The following is a 26902-nucleotide window of genomic DNA, read 5'->3' as shown; positions in this document are numbered from 1 at the left end:
AGATAGATTTGGTTGTGGAACCAAAATATTGAGCAACAACCAGAAGACCAAAAATTTATTTTTTTGAAGATTGATGAGAACGAAAGGTGAAGAACAAGACAAAGAAGAATGTTGGAAGTTTAAACGATTGATAAAGAGGATGTACAAAAAAAAAAATGATGTGAAAAAGACAAAGGATGGTAAGGAAGAGGAAAAGTCTCAACAAATGCGCTTTCTTCTTTTTATAACATGTTGATTTCGATAGTATTTTTGTAATTATGAGTGATTAAGCTTGGCTTGTCTAAATGATCGTTTATACTTGCATACACTATTGTATGTACATGTGCAGCGATCATTGATGTACTCTACGCGATTGTTTATATGTAAAGTTTTTGCCATTGTTGAGGGTTTATATCTATGGTAATCTACACGATCATGTATGATGATCGTTTAATAAAAAATTAAACACACGCGTGCCGCCGATTAATAGTCGTCGTTGTATTTTTTAAAAGATCCTTATTATTATTTATAATATTAAGATATATATAAAATCTCAAGTCTATTTTAGAAAAGAGTCGGCCTAATTTTGTGAAATAATGGAATTGAAATAAATAAAAGAAAGAGAAAACCTAAATTCTTTAGTCTTCCTCTCTCCTTCTTCACACCGCCTATTTACCGTTCAGCCGGGCAGTCGCCCGTTGTATTTCTTCCACCCGTGCTGCCGCAATCTCTCTCCTTCCGATTTTGCTCTTATTTTCACCTCTCTTCTTCTTATGGTATTTTCCCTCTCTTAATCTACTTGTTTTTTTTATTTGATTTTTATTTTCTTTTTCAATGACAATAGCCGAATAGCACTTGTGGCAAATTTTGAGTTCTCGAACTGCTGTTTGATTTGTTGCTTACGTCTATCAGTTGAGGTTTTCATCATCTGTACATCTCTAAAATCTGTTTCATTTCGTAGACATAAATTTTCTCCATTATGTCGTCTTTTTTTATTTATCACAGAATCTGTTGAGGTAACCTGTCACAGTATCCAATTCTTTTTAATCTCTAGCTTGTAGGAGTTAATTCAATTGAACTTAAGTTAGATGAATACCAGTACTATAAATATGGCAAACGAGAATGTTTTGTTTTATGGAAATGAAATTGTAACCTTTGATTTTGAATGCCACAGAGTTATTTTTGTTGAATTTCAATCATATTTATATTTCCATATTTATCGATTATATTTAGGGAGAAGAAGACAATCATTTTTATTTCTTTTTATCTTCTTTGAAATTGAAATTTTCTTCCTCGGTTTAACTAATACAGCGACTAGTGATTCATTCAGTTTATTGGAAATAAGGACCACCTATATGCGTTTTGGTTGATGAAAATGTAAAGAGTAAGATAGCCATATTTTAAATAATAAAGTGGAGGGCTTCAAGGGGACCTAAATATTGTCCATTTTAGGCACTGTTACATAGAGTATAGATTGCTGGAGTTTTATGGTAATATTTGCATTATGCATTGGGGTGAATTATGAGAATTTTTGTAATTTTTGGTGCTTAAACTAGACACATCTGAAATTGAAATCCCTGTTAAGGTTCCCCCAAGGGAAAGAAAGGAAGAAGTCGAAGCCTTATTTCAAACTCCATTGTTTTTGGCACTGGTTTGCCTTCAACTCTATAATTCATATGCTGTCCTAAACACATTTCTTTGTCTATGCCATTGTCAAACTTTTCAAGCCTCAAATCTCAGTCTCAATCTTCACCATCTCTGTTGCTTTCTTCTTTGTCAATTCCTGGTATCTTCATCTTCATCGTCATGGTCTGGTCACTTGTTGCTTTATTTTTTCATTCATTTATCAAGATTTCACTACACTTTTTCATTGTGTTGTAGAATTTGAGTTCTTTTGCCACGATACTAAGTGCTCTTATTTCGGAATAATATCTTCTTCAAGTATGCAATGAATCTCAATGTGCCTATGGAATTTATTGTTTAGGGTTCTTGTACTTTACCTAGTTTTTCCCTTTCCCTTCTTTTGTGATGGAGTAAAATTTATTCTTAATTATCATCAATATTCTTTTTAATTGGAAACAACACATTTTCATTGATAAGATGGTATTAGAAAAGTATGTCCAATCTAACGGATTACAAAAACTTAACCAATGGTATATAAGAGAGTTTAAACCATAGTTACAAAATGGATGAGCCAAGTTACACCAAGTGAGAGCCGTATAAGTAACCACTAAAGTATAGATTCAAAATATTGATTAGTGTTGGTAAAATATGCGTGAATTCCTATTGAGCCAAAGTGTCATTTAGACCAAATGAGATTTTATGTGGGTGATTTTTGGGTTAATCATTAAATTTTTTAACTAAAGGTAGGTGGCTCTTTTGATGACCGCCTTAGGGCTATCCAATGTGTATATGTGTATATGGCATGTTTAAATATCATGTATAATAATTGATATTGTATGTGTGTTGAGTGACTAGATGGTTTAATGTGATGTGTGTTCAATGTGAATGTGATGCTAATACATTTGATAATGAAGTGTGATTTGAGATGCATGTGATAATGAAAAGCAGTTGATTCATGTCTCAATTAATATACGAGTCATGGAATTCATGCATAGTTGTGACTATCACATCTGTCAAGGAACGTGATGTGGCAATTGCTCACTACTCTTTTTTTAGAGAAGAAACAGTTCATTGATAAAATGAAATAGGGGGAACCCCCAACCACCAAAAGGTGATTACAATGAATACTTCCCGTTGAAACTAAATAAGAAATACTCAAATGATTAAGAAGTGGCTTAGTTTTGCACCAATACAGAGCAGTAGAGAGTATAATCTAAGAATAGGTCAAAACATGAAGGAAGATCCCTGAAAAGTTGCTTATTATGCTCGTCCCACAAGGTCCAGAAAAAATCACAAACAATGGCTTACTAGATGGTCTTCTTTGTGCCATGAAATGGATGACCAACCAACAGAGATGCAAGGTTGTCAAGCATATAATAAGAAAAAATAGTCAACCAACCAATGACCTGCAATATGGTATGCCAGAACTGTAAAGCCAAAGGGACAATGCATAAACAGATGTGCAGTTGATTCTCAATGATTATGACACCTGTGGAACCAAGAAAGGGAGATGGACATATAGAGCAGACGTCGTTGGAGACGATCAACATTATTAATTGCACCTAGGCTGAGTTCCCAAAGGAAAATTTTGATTGTCTTTGGAAAATGATCCATTTAAATAGCAGAATAAAATTCCTTAACATGAAAGTCAATAGATCCCACCAAATCATCCATAAGAGATTTAACAGTAAATGTGGAGGAAGGATCAATGGTCCGAATCCAAGAATCAAGCAAAGGCGGAGATGGACTGAAGGTAACAAAAGGGACAAAGCAGCCCACTCAATAGATTCTAAATCATTTAGATTTTGACAAAGTTGCAAATCCCAAGCCTCAGTGTCTTGAACCCAAACATCAACAACCCTAGCATCATGGGAGCGAGTAAGCCTGAACAGATGAGGAAAAGCTGTACAGATACTGTAGCGCACAAGGAAGCCATGTGGGTGATTTTTGGGTTAATCAAGTGGGGGAATAATATCTAGCCACAATGAGCTGACACCATAAAACATCTTTCTCGTGGAGGAAATGCCAAATCCATTTAGCTAAGAGAGCTAAATTATGATGGCGAAGATTACCAATACCAATACCACCCGTTAGTTTAGATCGTTGAGTAATCTCCCAATTCACATTATGCATCCCATCCTCACTGCGAGCCCTTACCAGAAGAAATCACGAATCAAGTTTTTCATACCCTTAATGTTATCTGAAGGAGCATAGTAAAGAGAGATAAGTAAATGGGCAGGCTAGACAGAGAAGCCTTAATAAGAGTATGCTGCCGCTCTCCCCTTTAGAGATGAAAGCATACTTCCAATTGTGGAGTTTCTTTTGAATACGGTCAACAATGAGATGGCAGAAACTATTAGAGAGAGAGTTCCCACCCAAAGGCAAGCCAAGTTAAGTAGTAGGCCAACGACCCTGTTTACAGCCAAAAGAATCAATCATCCAATCCAAGTCAGAATCATCAATATGAATCCCCAGAAGCTCACTTTTGGATAAATTAATAGAAAGACCTGAAGCATGCTAGAAAATATGAATAATCTCAGACAGGTGATGTACAGTGTAGTGCTTGGCAGAGGAGAAGAGCAGTTACTTTTTTCTTTAAATTAAGGGTTTGTTATGAGTGAGGCTTAACTCAGTTGAATGGGTGCCAACTACTATTGAAAAGGGTTTGAGTTCTCTAGAATGCTCAGACATGGACTTGCTGAGTATTTGTAATAATTTCATTTTTTATAGTAATGTATAGGGCACATGACAAGATGGTCCGTTGACAGTGCCTTAAGATGTTATTTCCACATATGTTTATTTTGTAAAATTATTTTTGCTCTTCAGGGCAATTTTTGTACTGAAGTTGATCTAAGTAGTTAGATACCTAGATTAGTGTAGGGTTAGGGGTATAAGGGTAATTAGATTACTATAGGGTTAGGGGTATAAGGGTAATTAGATTACTATAGGGTTAGGGGTATAACGGTAATTTGATATTTAGGAAGTTACTAGTAGTTATTGTGTAAGTGTGGTTACTAGTAGTTATTATGTAAGTGTCATTGCTGGGTGGTTACATCTTGTTATAGCTGGATGGGGGAGGGGGGATTTGGATTTGGTGGAATGATCTAGGGCTTGGGTGAGAGTACTGAAGAGGGAGGTTCCAAGTGCCTTATACTTGGGTTTATCTTGCATTTTCTTATAGTTTATAATAAATTTAGATCTTATTCTTGTTAGGAAGTATCCTAACAGTAGTTTGAAGGACTTTATTTTGTTTTTACGCATGGTATGGTATGCCAGAATAAAAGTATTTATACAAGATGATGATGTTTATGTGATTCTCTTTTTTACAAATAAGTAAAGCTAAAGTACTTGAGAGGTTTTTTTGTTTTAATTATCATGCATAAAGTAGTGACTCTAGTAAGAGGTCTTAGAAAGTCAAGTTGTTACAATTTAGACCATTTTTCAGTCCATAGGCAAGTACTCATTTTTTGGGGTTCTAAATAGGGAGTGCGCACCATTTATCTATACCTAAGGAAATAAAATCAACGGTTCCAGAAGAGATACTTGTATTACACTGTGTGCTGGGATTTCGATATGGGGAAGAACGACAAGATGGGGCTAGGTCGGGCTCTTGTGAAGCAACATAACCAAATGATCCAGCAGTCTAAGGAGAAAGGTAGATTCTACAAATCTCAGCAGAAGAAGGTTTTGGAGTCGGTCACTGAGGTCAGTGACATTGATGCTGTTATCCAACAAGCAGATGAGGCCGAGCGCCTCTTCTCTATCGATAACCCTACTCCCAACTTTCTTATCAACTTGTAAGTTCCTCTAGCTATTTGTACCTCTGAGGTTTTGGATTTACAGTATTTGATTGAAATTGAAACTGTTAATCCACGAACTTTAAAGTTTGATTGGGTTTTTAACATAGAAAGTGGCAATAGTTTGTTCATGTTAGATGTATGTCATGAACAGATTGAAAGGAATTGACTATGAATGAAGTTTTGCTAAGGGATACTGTTATTGGTTAATGTTATGTTTGCTATTAGGGATGGAAGTTCGAGCATAAGTGAAATGACTCCTGCAGAAAGAAGAGAGCAGCAAAAGATAGAGGAGGCTTTGCACGCCAGCAGTCTACGAGTTCCACGTAGGTTTGTCTTCTTATCCTTACCAAATTTATGCAAGTTCTTTTTTGGAAATTTGGTTGGCAATTAATAAATCTCTCTCTTGTTTTAGGCCCCCCTGGAATGCTAGGATGTCTGCAGAGGAGCTTGATGATAATGAGAGACAATCTTTCTTAATATGGCGTCGAAGCCTTGCAAGGTTTGCTCTTATTGAGATGTTCTTGTTTCTTTTTTATTTGTCTCGTCTTAGCAGTTAGCATATTATATTAACTCAAACTTGTAAATTGTTTGCAAGTATTCCTGTTCATTGATAGCATTTTTATTTGATTATGCTTACTTGTTTTAGGCTTGAGGAGAATGAAAATCTTGTTCTTACTCCATTTGAGAAAAACCTAGATATTTGGAGACAGCTTTGGCGGGTTGTTGAACGATGTGATTTGGTAAGGTGGCATTTATCCTTCTGATGATGACTGTCAGTCAACAAACAAATAGCATGCTTTTCAAACATAATTTGTTGTTACCATTATCGTTCATTCGTACAAAAAGAGTAAAAACATTTTATATATGATCAATGATAACAAATCATACAGAGGGTTAGATGATTTATCACATGGGCGTTTGCTAGAGTTTAGGGGGATTCTTTTGGTAGTTGGGTTCCCTAAAAGGAGGGCTTGTTCTTAGATCTTTTAATTGTGCCACATATATATACTCTTATTGGAGTTTAGTAATTTGCACATTTCTGGAGTTGATATGTAAAATCTATAGGGTTTATTTCTTCATCTTGTAGGAATTCTTTTTAGTAATTTATTATTTTCTCTTCTGTTTGAGAATGGTTAATCCTTTTCCTTATCATGTGCGTAGGGTAGCAAATCAATGTATCAATGTAAAGTTTATAATCGGAAAGTTTATTAGTTTGAATTTACAATAATTATAAAACTATCTTGAGTTCCAATACAGGAATCTGTCCTAAATTATTATTGCATCACTATGCATATTGATAACTAGGCATCAAACTTTAGTATGACATTATTCATTAATTGTTGGAACGCCTTGTACTTTTTTTTTTTAATTATTATTTTAAAAAGTACTTTCGATCAAAATATGAAAATATGCTAATGCTCAAAATACAAAAAGTACAAACAAATTGAAAAACTCAACTACAAAACATAAAACATTATAACTAGGCTGGAAAAACAAATACAATCCAATTTGTGCTCAACTCTTGAATGGAGAAATTGGCAAAGAGCTTAGAAGGGGAACACTAAGTGGAGATATTAATCCTGGATTGATACAATTTATCCATTTTTAAGACTTTTCTTGAGAAACTCATATCTCTCTCAAACAATATTTCAACAAGTAAGCCTATTGTAGTTGACCATAAAAGCTGAGTCTCAGGCTTCAAGTAAGACCCAACCAAAAGCTAAACAACATCATGAAATTTACTAACTGCCATTGTAGTTTCCTGTTTTGTTATTAACATCCAGTGGTCATGAAAACTAGGAACTGAATATAATCTAGCTACTACATATGTTTCTTAAAAAGTATTCCTCAAGTATTATAAAAAGCAATCATTGTTTCCAATAATCAACCAGTCTTAAATATTTCCTTTTCAGTAATTGTTTAAGTGCTTCCTTTTTTGATTGGCATGTACATTCGTGTTAACTGTTCAGTTCATCTTCCATCATGATATTCTTTTATTTGTTGTAGATCATAATGCTGATTTCTTCTTTCTTTCAGCTTGTGATGGTTGTTGATGCTCGAGACCCTTTGTTCTACCGCTGCCCTGATCTGGAGGTGAATTATATTATTTTTTGCCTTCTCCACTATAACTTTCTAGTTGCTATCATTCTATTTCTATTTTGATTTTTATAATGGAGAATGTTTAACTCATTTATATGGAGCAGGGTTTATATTTTATACTAGAAAATAATGGATCTTTCATTTTTTATTAATTGAAAGTTTGGTTCTTCATAATAAAAGTTATAATAAAGAATGAGTTGCAAACTAGCTAAAATATTGTTTTTGTTGCCTTTCTTGTTTTTGGTTGATCCAAATAATAAATTTTATGTTGCAAGCCCTTGTTTGATTAAATTCAAGTGTCCGAAATATGAGCTCCCCATTTGATATCATGACTCTGTGGTACATGTACGTTCTCCAACACAAGTTATTCACTTGATGTGACAATCGTGTGTAGTTTTTTTAGTTCTGAAAAAGCAATATAATAGTATGTTTCCTTTCCACAAAGAAAAAAAGAACAAAAGAAAAGATGAAAAAAGAAGAAAAAGCAATAAAGTAAAAAAAATGTGAAGTACTTGGATGAGAAATATGATTTTTTTTTTCAATCATAGGATTGCCCCTTGTGAGGTTTCGAAGTTCCTCTCGAGGTGTCAGTGATTAAGTCTTTTTGTAATTATTTGTTAGGTCTTTTCTTGTTCTTCATTGGAGTTCTTTTCTTTAGACAGAGGTAGGTTTCCTTTTGTGGTTTTGTTTTTTTATACCCTTGCATTATTTATTATTCTCAATTAAAGTTCGATGTACTATCAAAAAATCATATAATAGTATGGTATATTTTAGTCCAAATATTTTGTATTTTTTGAACAGTTAAATCATTTACTTGGTTTTGAATCTTTATAATATTTTGTATTGCTCTACACGGCAACATTCATTTGGCATGTTATGTTCATTAATTTTTTTTTTTTACATTCCAATGTTTGAATAAAAATGGCTACTCATAGTAACAATGATGAACGCTTGCATAAATTTCTTGTCCTCTTTATCATTGTAATGCATGTATTTTAGTTTGTAATTAACTTGTCTCCTTTAGAATTGCTCTTTGGCCCCCTGGTTCAGTTGCTGCACATTGGGACCATGATGTTTCTTCTTGGTCATTGGCCTTTAGAAGAAGTCTGAGAGATGACGAAATTGTAGACTTTCGATCACTGCTTTCCCTCCTCTCTTCTGAAAAAGGCCGGTTTTCAGTTAAGTCTATTTCGGCTCACTTAAAATCTGCCTCCCCAATGGATAAATGTCTTTTTTCAGAAATTTGGAAAACAGGCAACCCACGGAGAATTAATATTTTGATTTGGATTATGGTTTTCGGGTCCCTCAATAGTTTAAAAAGCTTGCAAAAGAAAGCCTCCAATAAAAGCCTCTTCCCCTCGATCTGTTCTCTATGTTTGAAGGCTAGTGAGAATCTTTCTCATATTTTCTTGAACTGTCCTGTCACTTCCTTCTGCTGGGCAAGGATTTTCTCCTTGCTTAATCTAGCTTGGGTGTTTGACGTTTCACTTAGTGCTAGTGTGGCTCAGCTTCTGTCTGGTCCAGTTTTGGCCAAAAAATCATCATATGGGAAAACTTGTCAAAAGCTTTGCTTTCAGAATGATGGTTCGAACAAATCAACGTATCTTCCATGATAAAGTAAGATCAAGGGCAGAAATTATGCATGCAGCAGACCTTAACACAGCAGCTTGGTGTTCCCTTAAAAAGGAGTTCACTAATTATTCCATCCAAGACATTTTCCTTAACTAGGTTGCCTTGCTTTCTCAACCTGCCTAATCTTTTGCTGCCTCAGTTTCAATGTGTGCAGATAATTCAGTCTTTAGCCCTCTACTGCTCTTTGAAGCCTTGAAGGATTGCCCCTATTTTGTTTGTTTTTTGGCCCCCTCTTATTAGTTTCTTCTTCTTGTTTCTTTCGGTCCCATAGTTTTTCTGGACCTTTGTACTAAGCTGGCTGCTTTTATTATGTTTTCTTTATTGTTTTGATTGGTTGTACCCGGGATATGATGTTTGGCGCTATGGGGTGTCAATCTAGTTGAGATGCTCGGGTGTGCCTTCTGATCCCTCTAGGACTCCTTTGATTACTACTTTTATATTGTTCTCATTGTATAAATCTCTTATACCTTGAGTTCTTATTAATAAAGAAATTATTGTTCCATTTGAAAAAAAAAAATTAACTCGTCTCCTTTATGTGCTTATGGCCTGGTTTTGTTCATTTAGGCATATGCAAGAGAAGTTGATCAACACAAGAGGACAATGCTTCTTGTCAACAAGGCAGATCTGCTGTCTTATTCAGTCAGGTTATCAATCACTAGTGGAATGTTATTCTCTATGTTTTAGTGCAATCTTTTAACAAATAAACATTCCATGTTACTTATGAACAGGAAGAAATGGGCAGAGTTTTTCAGTCAGCACGATATATTATATTTGTTTTGGTCAGCTAAAGCTGCCTCTGCCACTCTGGATGGGAAAAAACTTAGCACCCAGTGGAACACAAATGAACCCCAGAATGGTGTGGATGATCCTGATACGAAAATATATGCTCGAGACGAGCTTCTGGCTCGTTTGCAGTACGAGGCTGAGCAGATTGTTGAGAGGAGAACATCGAGCACTAACTCTACAAGCCGGTCCGATAATCTTTCTCAAGGAGGAAAAATGAATAAAAAATCACCAGGTAGCGTCATGGTGGGATTTGTTGGGTATCCAAATGTTGGAAAGAGCTCGACAATTAATGCTTTAGTTGGCCAAAAACGGGCAGGAGTCACCTCTACTCCTGGGAAGACAAAGCACTTCCAAACATTGATTATATCCGACAAGCTTACACTATGTGATTGCCCTGGTTTAGTTTTTCCTTCATTTTCAAGCTCAAGATACGAAATGATTGCTTATGGAGTATTGCCTATTGATAGAATGACGGAGCACAGGGAGGCTATTCAAGTCGTTGCCAATCGAGTCCCAAGGCATGTGATTGAGGATGTGTACAAGATTAAATTGCCGAAACCAAAACCTTATGAGCCACAATCTCAACCACCCCTAGCATCAGAACTTTTGAAAGCATATTGCGTCTCCCGAGGTTATGTTGCATCTAGTGGATTGCCTGACGAAACTAGAGCTTCCCGCCAAATTTTGAAGGATTACGTTGATGGAAAGATTCCCCACCATGAATTGCCCCCAGGAATGTCCAATGAGGATCATATTCAGGAAGAAGATGCTGAGACTCTCAAGCTCTCCGCTACACACGATTCAGATTCAGACTCAGATGATGGTGAAAACGGCCCTGGTTTTGAACAGGTGGCTGATTATCTTGATTCATTTGATCTAGCTAATGGACTTGCGAAGCCAAACATTATTACCGAAAAGAAGGCTAAGGCATCTTCTCATAAACACCACAAGAAGCCACAGAGGAAAAAGGAACGATCGTGGCGGATGGGAAACGATGGTGGGGATGGCATGCCTGCAGTGAGAGTGTTGCAGAAGCCAATAAACTCAGGCCCCTTGAAAGGTTAGTTGATGTATCTTTATCAACTGAAGGCTTTGTTTTGCATCCTTATTTTAGTTTAATGGAAATGCTAAAATCGAGGATGTGCTATTTCTCCTACTCTAAACTGCAACCCTGTGTGTGTATATTATTACTTTTCTTTAATGGGTTATGAAATTTATTATAGGTTATACCAAGCTAACTAACTATTACTTTTCTTCCTAAAAGTTCATTATATATATATATATATATTCTTACCATTATGTTCATGTTTTTCTCTCGATAATAAATACCTTGATTAACTACATATTTTATGGACTTATGATACATTTAATTAAATGGATCCGTGCAAAGTCACGATTTAAAAAATGCCCAAAAAACTACTAACTTTTACATAATATTTTAGGGAACTCTCCAATTTCGTGCATCTTCTAATATTAATTGTCAATTCATTTTGTAAAATCTATTCCTTTTTACATGTGAAACTTTAAACAGCTTGTATGGTGAAAGCTAAGTAGTAAGATCCGAAAATGCATTTGAATGCATTTAATATTAATAAAAAAAATGAGAAGGAAAATTTACAATAGAAGAAAATGGAAATATTTTTAAAATTTTGGTTATCCATTTTGGATTTGGATTAAAATTTTGCTAAATAATTTGTCAATTCTTATATTTTTAAAAATATAAAAAATTTCCTATTTTTGATTATTTTCCTATTTTTTACAATAGAGGTTCCATTATTAAAAATTGTAAAATTCTAAATTGTTTATTACTTTACTTATTAGAGTTAGTGTACCAAATTATTGCAAATTTAGAAGGGACAACTACATAAATAGAAAAAATCAAAATTAACTTTGTAAAAGTACCAAAAATTTATTTCAATTATAGAAATGGCAAAGACGAAAAACGGAGTAATAAATTGTTACAAATAGGATTGCTTAGTACAAATGACACCTTACAAAATATAGTTATTGTGAAAGTAAAGTACGCCATACTTAATATTCACATCTTAAAATAACATCAAATCGAAACATTTTTATATAAATCAGAACTTTATACAAACACTCAAAATCCTAAATTTCCTTTAAAATTTTTCCCTTTTCTTCATCTCCATTGAGGATTAATGCCAACCTTTGGGTCGAGGATCAATGCCAACCTTCCATCAATCGAGAAGCATACATCCAGAGCCGAAAATTGTTGAAAACCAGTGGCGACAATGTGTACTACAAACCATCGAAAAATACCGTAGAACTTTGCCTCTCTGTCATTCACCATTAATTTTTTACAAAATTACGATTCGAAAACCTTATCTTCTCTTTTGTCTACAATCTAATGGAAACGTTTTTTTCACTGTTTTCTGCAAAATCACGGTTTGAAAAGTTTCTCTTCTCTTCTGTTTACAATCTTCCATTATAAAAATGTGAAAAAAATAAAATTTTGCTAAGAGTCTGAATTTAGTTAAGAAATATGACGATTTCCAAACGTCAAAACGTTTAGATGAATTGAAAAAATAATCTTCATATTTTAGATAAATAAAACTAAAGCTAATATAATAACCAGATATTTGTTGTTTTATAAAGTTTATTAATGAAATATTTTGATATGTATGATGTTCCAGTTATAGATATAATTAATTTAATACAAGATTAAAATAGATATTTCGAAAATAAATCTATATTTTTTTCGAATTCTTACCAGAAATAGATATTATGAATTAGTTAAATATGTATTTTAGAAATTTTAGAAAATAAATATATACACATTTGTTAAAAATAAATTTTAATTATGATATAATTATTAAATAAATATATAGACATTTATTAGATATAACTTATCCGAGATATAATTGATTGAGATTTACAAAGATTTTGTTCAATATTGTATAGCAAATAAATCTCAGATTCGGTTAAGATCTAACACAATATGCGAGTTTAAAAAATGTTAATTTTTATAAATATAATAAACCGTCCAAATATTTACGGCTCCTAGAATAAAATTTAAAAGCGCGATAAGCCAACCATTTTTTCAAATATTTCAATTTTGCTCTTCCTTACTATCTTCTTCCTTCTCTTCTTCTACTACAATTTTTCTTTTTCTTTTGAGCGTCTTTCTTCTCTTTTTCTATAATTTTTATTTTATATTTTTTTTGAAATCATGATTTTTATTTTCAATCAATAATAAATCTTGTATTTTTTTTCAAAGTGTTATTTGATTCAAGATCGTGTACTAAATATAAAAGATTTTGGTTCACTGTTTTGAACAAAAATCATTTCGAAGTTGGTAGTTTAGATTTGGATACAACCAAATCTAACAATTATAAAAGATCTTGAAAAAATATATATATATTTTTTAATTTGACACGATTCTTTAGATTTGGATCGTGTGTCAAAGAATCTTGAAAAAAATCATTTGAATATTAGTACATGATCACGTTTAGATTTGGAGCCAAATCTAAATGATCATATACAAAATATAAAAGAATCTAAACACTTGTGTAGCAAAATATAAATCTTTTATATTAGAATATTGGTACATTATCATTTAGATTTGGTTGATTTGAGTAGCTAAATCTAAACGATCGTGTACTAAACTAATAATTATATTATGCGGGCGAGTGGTCAATTAATCACATGTTGATTGAGGCATTTTTTGTATTTTTCATTATATGCATGTGGGCTTTTTTCTTTTTCTAAATTGTTCTATACAGTGTAAATATTTTGCTAGTTTGTTATATTTTTTAAAAAGTTCCTTTGAAAATACACTATTTTGAAAAATCCAGTGGCCTTACAAATGTCTAATATATTTGAAAACATAACATATCACAAAATCAAGGTCAAAGCGAGGATAAAAAAGGCATGTGTCAAAAAATTTGCTATAAAACTTATCAATTCCTTTTTTTTTTTTTTTTTTGCTATAATTCCAACGAGCTCCCCAAATTTTGTTATTCCATCCAATTCTCCCATTTAAAATTATAGAAACTAAATTGTTCATATAGTATAGGATTCAATGTTGGTTTTATTATTGTTGAGAGTTTTCCAAAGCAAGATCCAAATCATGAGAGGATATCGAGAGAAGACATAACTTTATCTAAAAGTAAAGGTCAAAGCTTCAAGATTTAGGGCGATCGGCTTAGACAATCGAAACATAACTAAGCAAGGCTTTTACCCACTCTAGCTTCCTCCAACCCCATCCCTCTCATTTTAACTTTCACTTTGTTTATTCTCATTAGCTTAGCTCCAGATCACTAAGGCAAGTAAAATAATCTTTGTATTTTTAATTGAATCTTATGTCTTAAAAGTCATGATTGGTAGATGTTAAACTCTATTATTAAATAGAGTTGTTGAAGTATTGTTCAACAAATTGTTATCGAATAAGAGGTGTACTTATGTGCTACCTCTAGGTCTTGAACATAGAGATCCTGTTGGGATTTATGTCCTAAAACTCATAGATTGTAAATATAATACATGATCGTTATTAATAAATTAAAGTATTATAATTGTAATTTCAATAAATGTTATTGATTATATTATTAATTTTGTCTTAATAATCCAAAAATTCAATATACTAACATCCTAAGTTGTTTGATGAGTCTTGAACAGTATGTAGAGACATACATGGATCAATGTTCGAGATCAGCTTAAAGGATCTATAGATACAGCTCACTTTGTATTTCATAAAAATGCAATGATCCAACGCGTTCGTGTAGGTGACATGCGAGTGAGGGTATCCTATATAATGAGTTTGCATAAGACCGGACCACAAAATAGTAACCACTAGATGTAACTTCGTTAACGAGTTAGGTTTCTAATTCAATAAGATGACCTAAGTAACTTAGTCTTAATCTTGAGTGTATTATGAACTCTTGTTCCCTTTGATTTGTACGGGTGAGAGTGACCATATTGCCAACTTAATATGTTTATCATTTTGGGGACAAAACCGAGTGGGGAGCTGGAAAAATATTTACACAAGATAGAATTCACTCCTTCCCGACTTTAGGGTAAGTAAATGAGTGTTCCCTTAAATGTTGTCTCTAAGACTTGAACAAAGGGTCCTACCCTCTCTATGGCATGAAAGGAGTTTTTTTTTATTGGTTGGACCATAAACAAGTTGTTCATTATAGGAGCACTGATATTTAAGGACTAGAAATAACGTAGGGGTAAAACGGTAATTTGATCCAACTGGTGTTACAAAACTCGTGATGGACAAACTTACTGTTATTGATCTATATCCATGGATAGAGAAATATATCTACAGTGAGAAGAGTTTAGTTGTGAGTCTTTAGTGAAGTGTACAAACAGTTAACGAATATTGATTAATGTGGTTAATGAGTTTAGCCAATTAATCTCATATCGTTGTAGCTTCTAATTTGTAGGTCAATTAGATCCCTTTCTTATTTCGTAAAGGGTGATGAGATTTATTTATATTTGTTGTAATTTAAAACGTTCAAATTTACTTTAGAAATTAGTATAATGTACGGTGATATATTATAATATAAAGTTTATATTCTAATCAAACTTTAATATATAAATTTAATTTTGGATATCATTCAAAATTAATTTATGAGACATAAAATATTTGAATGAGTTCAAATGTTAATTTAATGTGAATTGGATTCATATTAAAATTATCGGTTATAAGAGAAATTTATATTTGAATATGATTCAAATTTAATTTAATTTAAATATAAGATATTTAATTTAGCTATTAATTAATTGGATAATTAATTAATAGTTTAATTTGATTTGATTTAATTGAATTAATTTAAAACTATAAAATATTGGAGAGATATTCATTAAATATGGTTTAAATGAAATATTAATTATTAATTCATTAATTAGTAGATTTAAAATTTTTATTAGTTAAATTTTTTATATTAATAGATTTTCATGATTCACTCCTTCTCTGAACGAAAGAGACTTATAAATATGCAGAAGAAAAATAGTTTTTCTTAATCAATACAAACTAATGATTTTGTTTTTCTGCAAGATAGTTTCATCCCAATTACTTCCCACAAATCAATCTCATCCTAGATGATATAAAGGTCTTCAACTAGTGGTGTTCCTCAAATTTGGAGATTTAGTAGATTTAGAGACGTCAAACTACATAAGTTTTTCTTTTCATAATTTATACTTTATTAAAGCATGCTTAATAAGAAAATTAGTTTCCTAATTACTTTTGTCAATGTACTGGTATTTTTTAGTTTCTAAATTAAATTGAGAAATGATTCTGTAAAATTTTCTGTTCCTAAGGGCTTTAATCTCTCTAGGCTTTGCCCTCTCATTAGTCCAAGAACGATTTAGTTTATAGATGAGACGACCGTAAACCAATTATACATTTGAGGGTCAACTAAGGCTTCAGAAACAAGAAGTAATATTTTTGGGGTAAAATGATAAATTGGTCCATTTGAAATTTCAAACAATCTGTAAAGGGTCGACTAACTAATTATGGTAATATTAGGTCCTGCGGTAAGGAGAGTACACGTGCAGGCTATAGTTGTAACATCCCAAATTTAAGGTAATTTTTAATTTAATTATCTTGGATTATTTAAAGGTATTAAGTTGGTTTATTTAGGATTAGATTGCAAGGGATGTTAATTAAGTTGAATTATAAGATTAAGAAAAATGTGATTTGGTGGAATGATTAAGTAATTATATATAAATAAAAATAATATATCACATTTAATTTACGAGAAAGTTGACTTAGTTGACCAGGTCCTCTTTTCGAGAACGTTGACTTGGCCAACTTTACAAGAAAGTTTACCAAGCCAACTTTACGAGAAATTTGACCAAAATTAAGCTTTACACAAAAAATGTAGGTTTAATGTGATTTGTGTCGTAATGTTGACTAAGTGAACTATAAGAGACGTTTGGATTTCTATTTTTTGCCTCGTAAATTTTACATATTTTATTTTAAGGGATAAATCACATAAAACCATTTTCCCACATTGAATATGTTGGGTTTTATGTCTAAAACTCGTAGATAGTAAATGTAATCCATTGATCATTCTTAATATAGTGTTATTATTATAATTTTAATAAAGTGTTATTGATTATTTTATTAGTTTTATCTTAATAACCTAAATCCAATAAACTAACATTCTAAGTTGCTTGATGAGTCTTGAATTGTATGTAAAGACATACATGAATTGATGTTCGAGATATAACTTAAGATGTTTATAGTATAGGGATAGAGCTAGGTACTTTATCCTGGTAGTACTATGGATATGACTCATTTTGTATTTGATAAAATTGCAATGATCCAACGCATTCGTGTAGGTGACATGCGAGTGGAGGTATCCTAAGTAATAAGTTTGCATAAGACTGGACTATGAAATAGTAAACCACTAGATGCAATTCCATTGACTAATTAGGTTTCTATTTCAATAAGATGATCTAGGTAGCTTAGTTTTAATCATGTGTATTATGAACTAATGTTCACAAGGATTTGTCCTTTGATTTGTATGAGTGAGAGTGGTCAAATTGCCAAGTCAATAAGCCTATCATTTTGGAGACAATACCAAGTAGAAAGTTGGAAACATAGTCACATAAGATGAAACTCACTCATTTTCGACTTTAGGGCAAGTATATGAGTGTTCCCTTAAATGGTGTTTCGAGACTTGAACAAAGGACCCTACTCTCTCTATGACACAAGAGAAGTTTTTGTTTATTGGTTGGAACCATAAACTGGTTGTTCACTAGAGGAGCATTGGTATTTAAGAACTAAAAAGTAACCTAGGGGTACAACGATAATCTTGACCCAACTGGTGTTACAGACACTTATAAAGAACTAACTTGCTAATATTGGTTTATATCCGTGGAAACAAAAATATATTTATAGTGAGAAGAGTTCACTTGTAAGTCTTTAGTAGATTGTACATGTAGTTAACTGATATTAATTAATGTGGTTAATGAGTTTAGCCAATTAATCTCATATCGTTGTAGTTTCTGATCTGTAGGTTCATTAGATCCCATTCCTAGCTCATAAAAGCTATTGAGGTTATTATATATTGATTGTAATTTAAAATGGTCAAACTTACTTAGAAAACTAATATAATGTATGGTGATATATTAGGATATAAATTTTATATTTTAATTAAGGATAATTTACATAAATGTAACAAAACCAAAAAATATATACGGCACGTATAACAAAAAAATAAAAGTTCATGAAGCCACCATTATATTTTCAAAAATTCTAAATTTGCACTTAAATTTTGCAGGACGATTCGTCACTTCTTTTTCTTCTAATTTGTGATTTCTTCATCTCCTCTTCCAAATTTTGTTTCTTCTATTTTTAGACTATTTATTCTTCTATTTAAATTCCACATTTCATCTTCATCATTTTCAACAAGATGCTTTAAATATATTTCACGATTGTTTCAATATTCTTCTTCATCTTCCTCACATTCGAGAATATCAAGATTGTGTAAATATCATTTTAAATTATCAACACGATCATTTATCATGGTCAACACGATTGTTAGATTTGAAAATTTTCACGATCATCTAAATTGGACTATGCAATCACTTATCATACATAACAAACATGATCGCTTATCATGATCAACACAATCGTTTATTATGGTCAACACGATTGTTAACGTTAACCATGGTAAGACGATCGTTTAAATTATATTATTTCACTAAGTGATCGTTTATCCTTGCAATATATCTTAAACGATGCGTAGTTATGGTAAACAATCGTGTATATGGATTTGATGATCGTTTAGATTATATTATACGATTGTTTACCAATATCAAAATAAACTTGGACGGTCTTGATACAAGATTATGTACCAAGATCGCTTAGATGTTGTACAAGATCATGTACTAAGATCTTTTACCAAGATCTTAACGATTATGTATCAACATCTGAACGATCATGTACCAAGTTTTTCGTGCTCGTGTGTGGCCAATTAATAGCAGGATATTTTTGTAATTTTAAGTTATGGACTTTTGAGTTTTTTTTTTTTTGTTTTCAAAACTGTTTTATACTATGTAAATATTTTTGCGTTTTTGTTCTACTTTTTAAAGAACTCCTTTTAATTAAACTTTATTATAAGAATTTATTTTTTGATATGATTCAAAGTTCATTCATGCAAGAATAAAATTATTGAATGAAATGTGAATTAGATTCATAATGAAACTATAGGTTATGAGGAAAATTTATATATGAGTATGATTCAAATCGAATAAAATTAAATAGAGACAGTTAATTTAGTAATTAATTAATTAAAGAATAAATAATAGTTTAGTTTAATACTCTAGGTTAATTTTCATAAATGTAACAAAACAACAAAATATTTACAATTCGTGTAATAAAAATGATAAACCAATGAAGCCGGTAAAATATTTTCATAGATTTCTTACTTGCCCTTGATATTTGGAAAGATTTGTCAATTCTTCTTTTTCTTCTTTGCGATTTATTCATTTTCTCTTTCAAATTTCTTCAACTCATCTTCTATTTTTTTTTTTTCATCTTCTTTTTCTTTCCTTCTTCATCTTCTCTTTCTTTCTTCCGGCTTCTCTTCCAAAATATCAAGATCATTTAAATATCACTTTGATATGATCTAAACGAGATATGATCTAAATGGTCGCTTACCTAGTTAAGACGATCGTTTAGATTTGAAGCCCTTTTCGCATCGTTTAAAAAGAACTACAACAATCGTGTGGATGTGATCTAAACAATCACTTACCATAGTGAACACAATCGTTTAGCATGGTCAACACGATTGTTTAGATTTGAAGTTTTTTTTTCATCGTATAAAAAGAACTACACGATCGTGTGAATATGATCTAAATGATCGTTTATCATAGTCAACATGATCAAATTAGCATTGTCATTTAGATTTGAAGCCATTTTTCCCATTGTTTAAAAAGAAATACACGATCATGTGGATATGATCTAAACGATCGGTTACTATAGTCAACACAATCGTTTAGATTTGAATCATTTTTTTCGATAGTTAAAAACAACTACATGATCGTGTATCATTTCCTACACTATCACGTATCATGATCGTTTAGAAAAAGAATTACACTCGCACGTATGACTGATTAATCGTGTGTTAACTGAGACATTTTTTATATTTACCATTGTGGACCCGTGGACTTTTTTCATTTTCAAAATTGTTCTATATACAATGTAAATATTTTGCCGGTTTGTTATATTTTTTTAAAAAAAACTCCCTTAGTTCTATTTAATTAAATTTGAGTTAAATTAAATTAACTAAAACTATAAGTTATGTGAGTGATATTTATTTAAATATAATTTAAATAAAATATTAATTAATTATTAATTTGGTTAGAATTTTTTTTAAAATTGAAAAAATTAACAAATTATTTACAATTGTTATTAGAACACAATCACTAAAAGCCAAAATTGGTTATACTAACTAAAAGGTAGATATTTTGTGAAAAGTTGTAATTTTGAAAATTTCATTTTAATTATTAATGATTTTAATATTAATATTAATATAATTAAATGAAATCAATAACTCCCTTGTGGGAGTTATGCATCCCATGTATCTTGATCTGGTTGGTAATGCCGAAGAATAGTAACAACTTTTACAAAGAAAAGAAAAGGAAAAATTATATCTGTATTCTCATACCGAATTGGTTCTCCAAATCAAAATTCGATCTCAAAAGATAAGAAATGATCCAAATGGTGGTGATCTTCAAATTTGGAATTTAGTAGAATCGAGAGACGACAACAAAGGTAAGATTTCTTTTTCTATGTAATTTTAACTTTATTTTTCAAAACCATGTTTACCCATTAATTTATGTCACATTAAGTAACAAAACTTCTACTTCACCTCATGGATTTCTCCACTTCAAATTTGAAATGTTTGAAAAGAAGTTGAAAGAAAAAGTATATTTTAAAACTGAGGTTACTTTAAATGAGAATTGTTTAAAAAAAAATAGCACAAAAACTTCCAATTTTAATTTAAAGTTCATTCTCAACGATTATCCATTTTATTGTTCTTTTTTTTTATATATATATATTTTTTAAAAGTCAATTTATGTACATCAATTAATCTCACAAAATATACAGATTAAACTTGTGACATTTTAATCCCTTGTAAAAATCATATCCCCTCTAATGAAAGTGTAAGGCTTAAGAACATACCTAAACTATATTCAAATATGTTAATTATTACCCATTTCTACAATAAGACTTGATTGAAAAAGGTTCATGCATTGAGGGCTTAACGGAGAGTTTCAAAAGAAATAATGAAATGATAAAAGAGATTGCCTTTATCTAAAGAAATAAAAACAAATAAATAAACAAATGAAGGTGATGATAAAACATGAGCATAAAATGTTTCTTCCATTGCATGTGCCTTAAACTATAACTACATGGATAAACCAAAATTAATGTATTGTTTTTTTCCCTATGATTCACTTCATTGGATTTTCACAAACACAAAACTTTGGGAAAAGGGGAGTTGTACAAAATTATTTAATATTTTTCTTTGTATATCCAAAAAGAAAGAAGAAAAAAGAAAAGTTTAGAACCAACCAACCAACCAATCAAATCCAATCCAACCCAGTAATACCTACAATAATGCACATTTACATGCCCTTAGAGCTGCTGCTCAACACATCTCTTGTGCCATTGCTCTTCTTTCATCTGCTTTCTTTCACATTGCTTGGAGGATGCTTCAAACAACACTGAAAGCTGATTGTAATGTAGAGGAGAACTGAGAAGCAATGGTCTGAGTGGCAAATTGCTGAAACTGCTTCTTGGCATCTGAAAGTAGTACAACAATTGCACAAATTTAGTCAAGTACATGGGAATAACCTCTCCAACCCTAAACAGTCTTTGAAGTAAAATGTAAAGAAAGGGGATAATAAAGTAGTAAAATGCATAAGCACTAGAATAAATTGAATCGCATAGAAAGATCATACAATGACTACCGTTAGTAACCCATGAGTCCTCTTATGACTCCAATCATGGTGATGACTAGTCTAAGAAAATACCCCTATAAACTTCCTGATGCCAAAGATTGTCTTGTTTGAAAGTTGTTCACTCACTCGTTCAAAATATAGTAATTAGGCCCAAAGTATAAGTATATATAGAACAATGCAAAAGAATTTGCAAATGTAGCAAAATTTAAATTCAACCCTCCAAGTTTATCAATGATAGACTATATAAGCAGTAGGAATTCTATCTGCAATAGAGTCTATTAGTGAGAGTCCTTGATGATAGATTTTGCTATGTTTGTTGTTCTTTGAAAATGTTACTATACACTTAATTATTAGCCCTACGGGTGATATCCATTGCAATTGCCAAATAATACTAAAGACAGGCATAACTTACGTTCTTTGCCCCAGTGTAATATGAGAAAAAGTATGAATGAAAGAGTTAATCGAGGATGGAGGGTCTTTTGGCATTTTCTTTAAGCTGCAAGGCTGAGACGTGCTAAGGAGATGTTCATCTTTTGGCTGGTTTTTGTCTCTCTAGTGTTCAAGGACAGAAAAGTTCTATGGCTATATGGGATTTAAAATATTTTTGAGGAAGTATCTGGATTTGGAGATTTCTTAGGGAATATATATAACTTTACTATTTTTGTGGCTTCCTCATAAAGTTCCTTGTCTAAATTTCTTTGTAATCATCAGATTCTTGTCTTTTAATCATACACTTTTGACTTGATTTAATTTTACCTCATTTTAAATAGTTGTTATGTCCATGCAACTCCTTAGTTTCCTTATCGAAAATATAATTATTAAAGGATTCATTGATAAAGTTGATGTATTGGAGATATGAGGCTCCAACCATATATACCAGCTATTCGTATCCATATCCATGTGTATGTATCTAAGGGCTATACTACAAGTTACTATGGTACACAAGCAGCAAAAAGGTTAAAATGACAAACAAAACAGAAATGTTTATCTAATCATATCCTCACATGCTGGTATACGAAGACTTCCCCACTAAACTCAATCTCTTCTAACAATGATTTAAAAATAGAAACCAAACTTAACAAACAGCAGGCAGGGTTTCACAATGGTCTATCCCTTGAGGTTTAAAACATATTTCTAAAACCTTCAAAAGAATTCAGAAGTTTTTCATGGAAAAAAATTCCAAAGCTATTGCAAACAGGGAGAAAGCAACAACAAATCAGGCATTTCAGTGCCGTACAAACCCTGTAGAATTTTGATAGCTCAAGGAACTTATTGCTTACCTTTACGACATTTGGTAAAGCCAATGATGTTTGCAATGCTCAAAGTCAAACAAACTCCTACGACAAGGAGATAATCAGCTTGAAACTTTATCAACGAGAATATGCCCAGCACAGTCCATGCAACTGCCTGTTTTTCATAAGTTCAGAAGCATGAGCACATATGAATAATGAAGATCATAATTTTCTGTATATATATATAAGAAATGCTTAAATGAAATTGCAAAATAAAGTAGATCCACTCTTGAGTAGAGTAACTATCCAGGGGTTCTACAGAAAAAACTTTTCCAATGGGTAATAAGATAATGATGAAACTACAAAAAGGACAATTTATAAACCATCGATGAGCCAAAAAAATAATGGAATCAGAACACCGATCTTTTCCTGTGAAGATACAGGAGTTCCAATCTAACCATAGTGACCAAAGGAAAACCCATTTAGATTAGCAATAAACCATAATGACCAAAGCACAATCCCCCATCCTTGATTTTTTTTCTTTTTCCCCTTCTTTCTTCTCTTTGCTTTTTTGCTTTTTTCTCTTGTTCTCTCTTGTTTTCCCGTATATTAGCTTTTAATATGGAAATGCAAACATCCCTTGCATGGCATAAAGCATATATATTTATGAGAATTTCAAGGTAATGAGTAATGACCCTACAACATTTATTCAAATCTATCAGTTCTAAGGTAAGTGTCTAACCACTATGTTTGCTTCTTAGAATAAAAGTAAATTCCAAGACACAAAATTATTTTCTCAATAAATTTTTTTTTTTAGAAGTTATTATCAAGAAAGAAACGGCTCAAAATATTAAATCTTGTTGAATCCAACTATTTTACTTTGTTTTGTTTTTTTCCCTACTTTCTAAGGCCATGGTCCATGTTTAGCAAGCAATAGCATTGCTTAAGAAAATAATAACTAAAATCCACAACATCCTTTGAAGGAAAACCAAAAACAAAAAATTGGTTCTTCAAAGCACTCAAATAATCAGGGATAAGTAATTTCTTCAAGTTCCCCCCCAACATCCAACAAAAGAAAACATAAAAACAAAGAGACTGGCCTGCCTCCAGATTATTAAGCTTTAGACATGTATATCAAATATTATTCTCCTTCAGGAATCATACCTGCTGACATTCATTCGTATCTGTATGATAAAATATATTTTTCAAAAACCATCACTTGTTTGATAACCCATTGGAAACACATAATCAAATTATCACGATATTTGGGATCACAATACTTTCTTACCGTGAGGTACAAGGTCCACCAGAACAGCCAGGAATCTTTTTTATTCATCCGAGACAATGACTAGAAAACAACCAAGGATCCAAGAGCATTAGAAGCAAGAAATAAGCATTTAAATATTTTCCTGATAACATAATTGAGAAGAAAATTCTGAAAATGAAAGAACTAAGCACTCACCTCTTGATCAAGGCTTTCAAATTTCCACACACTCTCACCCAGATCATTTATTTCATTCCACCACCTTAAACCAACCAATATACGCCCACTCACATTCTTCACGACCCAAAAGTCAAGAGCAGCAAGAAAAACAGTCACCACAAAAATGATAACAAAACTATTGAAAAAGAGAGAGGAAAGAATGTAAAAGGCCAATGCTCCAGCCTGAAAAAGAAGAAGCACAATCACATAAATCCCAGAAAGCCCAGAGGTCATTCAAGAATGAAGTCTATTAATATCATAGTAACATAATCTTACCTTAAAAAGAACATGAAAGAAACAAGTCTTCGGGTTAGCATAATTTTCCACAGGTGGCTGCAAAAGAGGGATCGTATGAGTCAAACAATAGCAATAACTCTCTAAAAAAAAACCTTCCAAATCTAGAATCCCAATGGAACCCCAATTTCATAAATGCATCACATACTAATACACAATAATGCGCTCAATCCTATGCTTCAAGAACGAAATGTGCGAAGGTTCTAAAATCTAAACCAATTGAAATTCAACTGTAGCTAATCTGAAAATCCACCATAATCTGCCCATCATCAGCTCAGATCTTACATTAATCACGGATTTTGTTCGTTAACAGATATGAACGTTTACTTCTACACCGCATCCCAACCGTCGGCCCTAGTTTCCGATTGGATCTAGCAATCAACAAGGATAAGGAGACGAAAATGCCTAACGCAGAAGATTAACAGCATGTCTAAGCACGAAAAGATGATAATTGTAGAAATAAAAAGATGGGGAAGGTCAAAAAGAAGTTTGAAAGTAGTGAAATTTACCTGGTTGGGATCCATGATCTGGAAATTGGAGAGAATTTGCACGAAGTAAATTGTGGGTAAGTGTAGAATTTGGGTTATCTGTTGAAGAAATGAAGCGAAACCGCCACCCCCTCCGTCGCTATGCGCTCGCCGAGGGAAATTGTAGCACCACCAGAATCAAGTAAATATTTCACACCTTCATTTTATTTGATTTGGTTTCGACTCATTTTTCCACATCAAACTATTTATGACTTTTCTTTTTAGATATAATAAAACACCATAAATAATATTTATGGTGCGGGTAACAAAATCAAAAACTTTTATTTCCGTAAATTTTAGGTCAACCTAGAACATCGAACATAAATTTTTTATTTTTCTCTTTTTCTTTTTTTACGATTTATTCAATCTTTTCTTTATTTTATAAATTTCTTCGGACTTGTACTTGTTTTTTTCATTTTCTCTTTTGAAATTTCTTCATTCTTCATCTCTCATATATTTTCTTTCTTCCTTTCTTTTCACTTCCTCATATTCTCAATTGGTAGACGATCTTCATCATCTCTCATATATTCCCACTTTTAGATCTAAATGATCATGTACTAGGATCTAAATTATCCCGGTTCAAGATCGTGTACAAAGATGTTTTATATTTGGTACAAGATCTTCAACTAATTATAAATGATCTTGGTAAATGATCGTATACAAAACTAAGGCACGAGTGATCGATTAATCATGAGGTATTTTTTATATTTCACAGTATGGACTTTTTCCTTTTTCAAAATTGTTATATACGAGGTAGATATTTTCACATTTTGTTCTATTTTTGAAATAACCCCAAAATACAATCTGTTTATGCTTTATGTCAAAAAAAACCACTAAAAGAAAAAAAATTATTACATTTGACTTAATGTGTAAATAATTTGTTCATTTTTCCATTTTAGACAATTTTCTCGTATTTAAAGAGGTTTTTTTAAAAAGAAATATAACAAACCAGCAAAATATTTACAATATATAGAACAATTTTGAAAAATGAAAAAAGTCTACAGGCCCACGATGAGAAAGACCAAACAAGTTCAACACGCGATTAATCGATCATACACGTATGTTTAATTCTTCTTCTAAATGATCATATGATACGCGATTGTGTAGGAAATGATATACAATCGTCTAAAAAATGATACACGATCGTGTAGGTAACATCAGCACCAGCCACACACACGTGTATAATTCTTCTTCTAAACGATTACAATACTCAATCGTGTAGTTCTTTTTAACGATGGAAAAAATTCTTCGTGTAGCTCTTCTAAACGCGATCATGATTCGTGATCATGTAGGAAAAGTTACACGATCATGTAGGATATGATACACAATCGTGTAGTTCTTTTTAACAATGGAAAAATGCTTCAAATTTAAACCATTGTTTAAATTATATCAAAGTGATATTTAAACAATTTTGATATTCCAGAAGAAGAGCTGGAAGAAAGAAAGAGAAGGTGAAGAAAGAAAGAATAAACATAAAAGAAAGAAAATATTGGAAGAAAT

The 26902-nt window shown here is 31.9% G+C and overlaps 2 protein-coding genes across 2 annotated transcripts; one reads left to right on the top strand and one right to left on the bottom strand.

The window, feature by feature from the left end:
* The first annotated feature begins 569 nt into the window (after positions 1-569).
* LOC101217674 (GTPase LSG1-2) lies at positions 570-11216 on the top strand. Its single transcript, XM_004146344.3, has 8 exons — positions 570-755; positions 5086-5399; positions 5628-5729; positions 5815-5901; positions 6049-6142; positions 7440-7496; positions 9699-9778; positions 9863-11216. The coding sequence occupies exons 2-8, from the start codon at positions 5176-5178 to the stop codon at positions 10983-10985; spliced, it is 1767 nt and encodes a 588-aa protein (XP_004146392.1). The 5' UTR covers positions 570-755; positions 5086-5175; the 3' UTR covers positions 10986-11216.
* Positions 11217-21253: 10037 nt separating this feature from the next.
* On the bottom strand, positions 21254-25617 carry LOC101219996 (Golgi apparatus membrane protein-like protein ECHIDNA). Its single transcript, XM_004151067.3, has 6 exons — positions 25385-25617; positions 24858-24914; positions 24561-24764; positions 24387-24446; positions 23147-23273; positions 21254-21708 (listed from the first exon to the last, which is right to left on the bottom strand). Exons 1-6 carry the CDS (start codon positions 25397-25399, stop codon positions 21620-21622), a joined length of 552 nt encoding a protein of 183 aa, XP_004151115.1. The 5' UTR covers positions 25400-25617; the 3' UTR covers positions 21254-21619.
* Positions 25618-26902: the final 1285 nt, after the last annotated feature.

The sequence above is a fragment of the Cucumis sativus genome, chromosome 4 (assembly GCF_000004075.3).
Source record: "Cucumis sativus cultivar 9930 chromosome 4, Cucumber_9930_V3, whole genome shotgun sequence".
In the NCBI taxonomy this organism is placed as follows: domain Eukaryota; kingdom Viridiplantae; phylum Streptophyta; class Magnoliopsida; order Cucurbitales; family Cucurbitaceae; genus Cucumis; species Cucumis sativus.
This window is presented reverse-complemented; position numbering and strand designations above follow the sequence as displayed.

Bases quoted from the DNA above. Each gene is read 5' to 3' on its own strand.
- LOC101219996 (XM_004151067.3), bottom strand. The intron at 24,765-24,857 runs GTAAGATTATGT...CTTCTTTTTCAG, and splicing joins TCTTTCATGTTCTTTTTAAG to GCTGGAGCATTGGCCTTTTA. The intron at 21,709-23,146 runs GTAAGCAATAAG...TACTACTTTCAG, and splicing joins CTTTACCAAATGTCGTAAAG to ATGCCAAGAAGCAGTTTCAG.
- LOC101217674 (XM_004146344.3), top strand. From the start codon at position 5,176: ATGGGGAAGAACGACAAGATGGGGCTAGGTCGGGCTCTTGTGAAGCAA. The intron at 5,902-6,048 runs GTTTGCTCTTAT...TACTTGTTTTAG, and splicing joins TGGCGTCGAAGCCTTGCAAG to GCTTGAGGAGAATGAAAATC. The intron at 7,497-9,698 runs GTGAATTATATT...TTGTTCATTTAG, and splicing joins ACCGCTGCCCTGATCTGGAG to GCATATGCAAGAGAAGTTGA.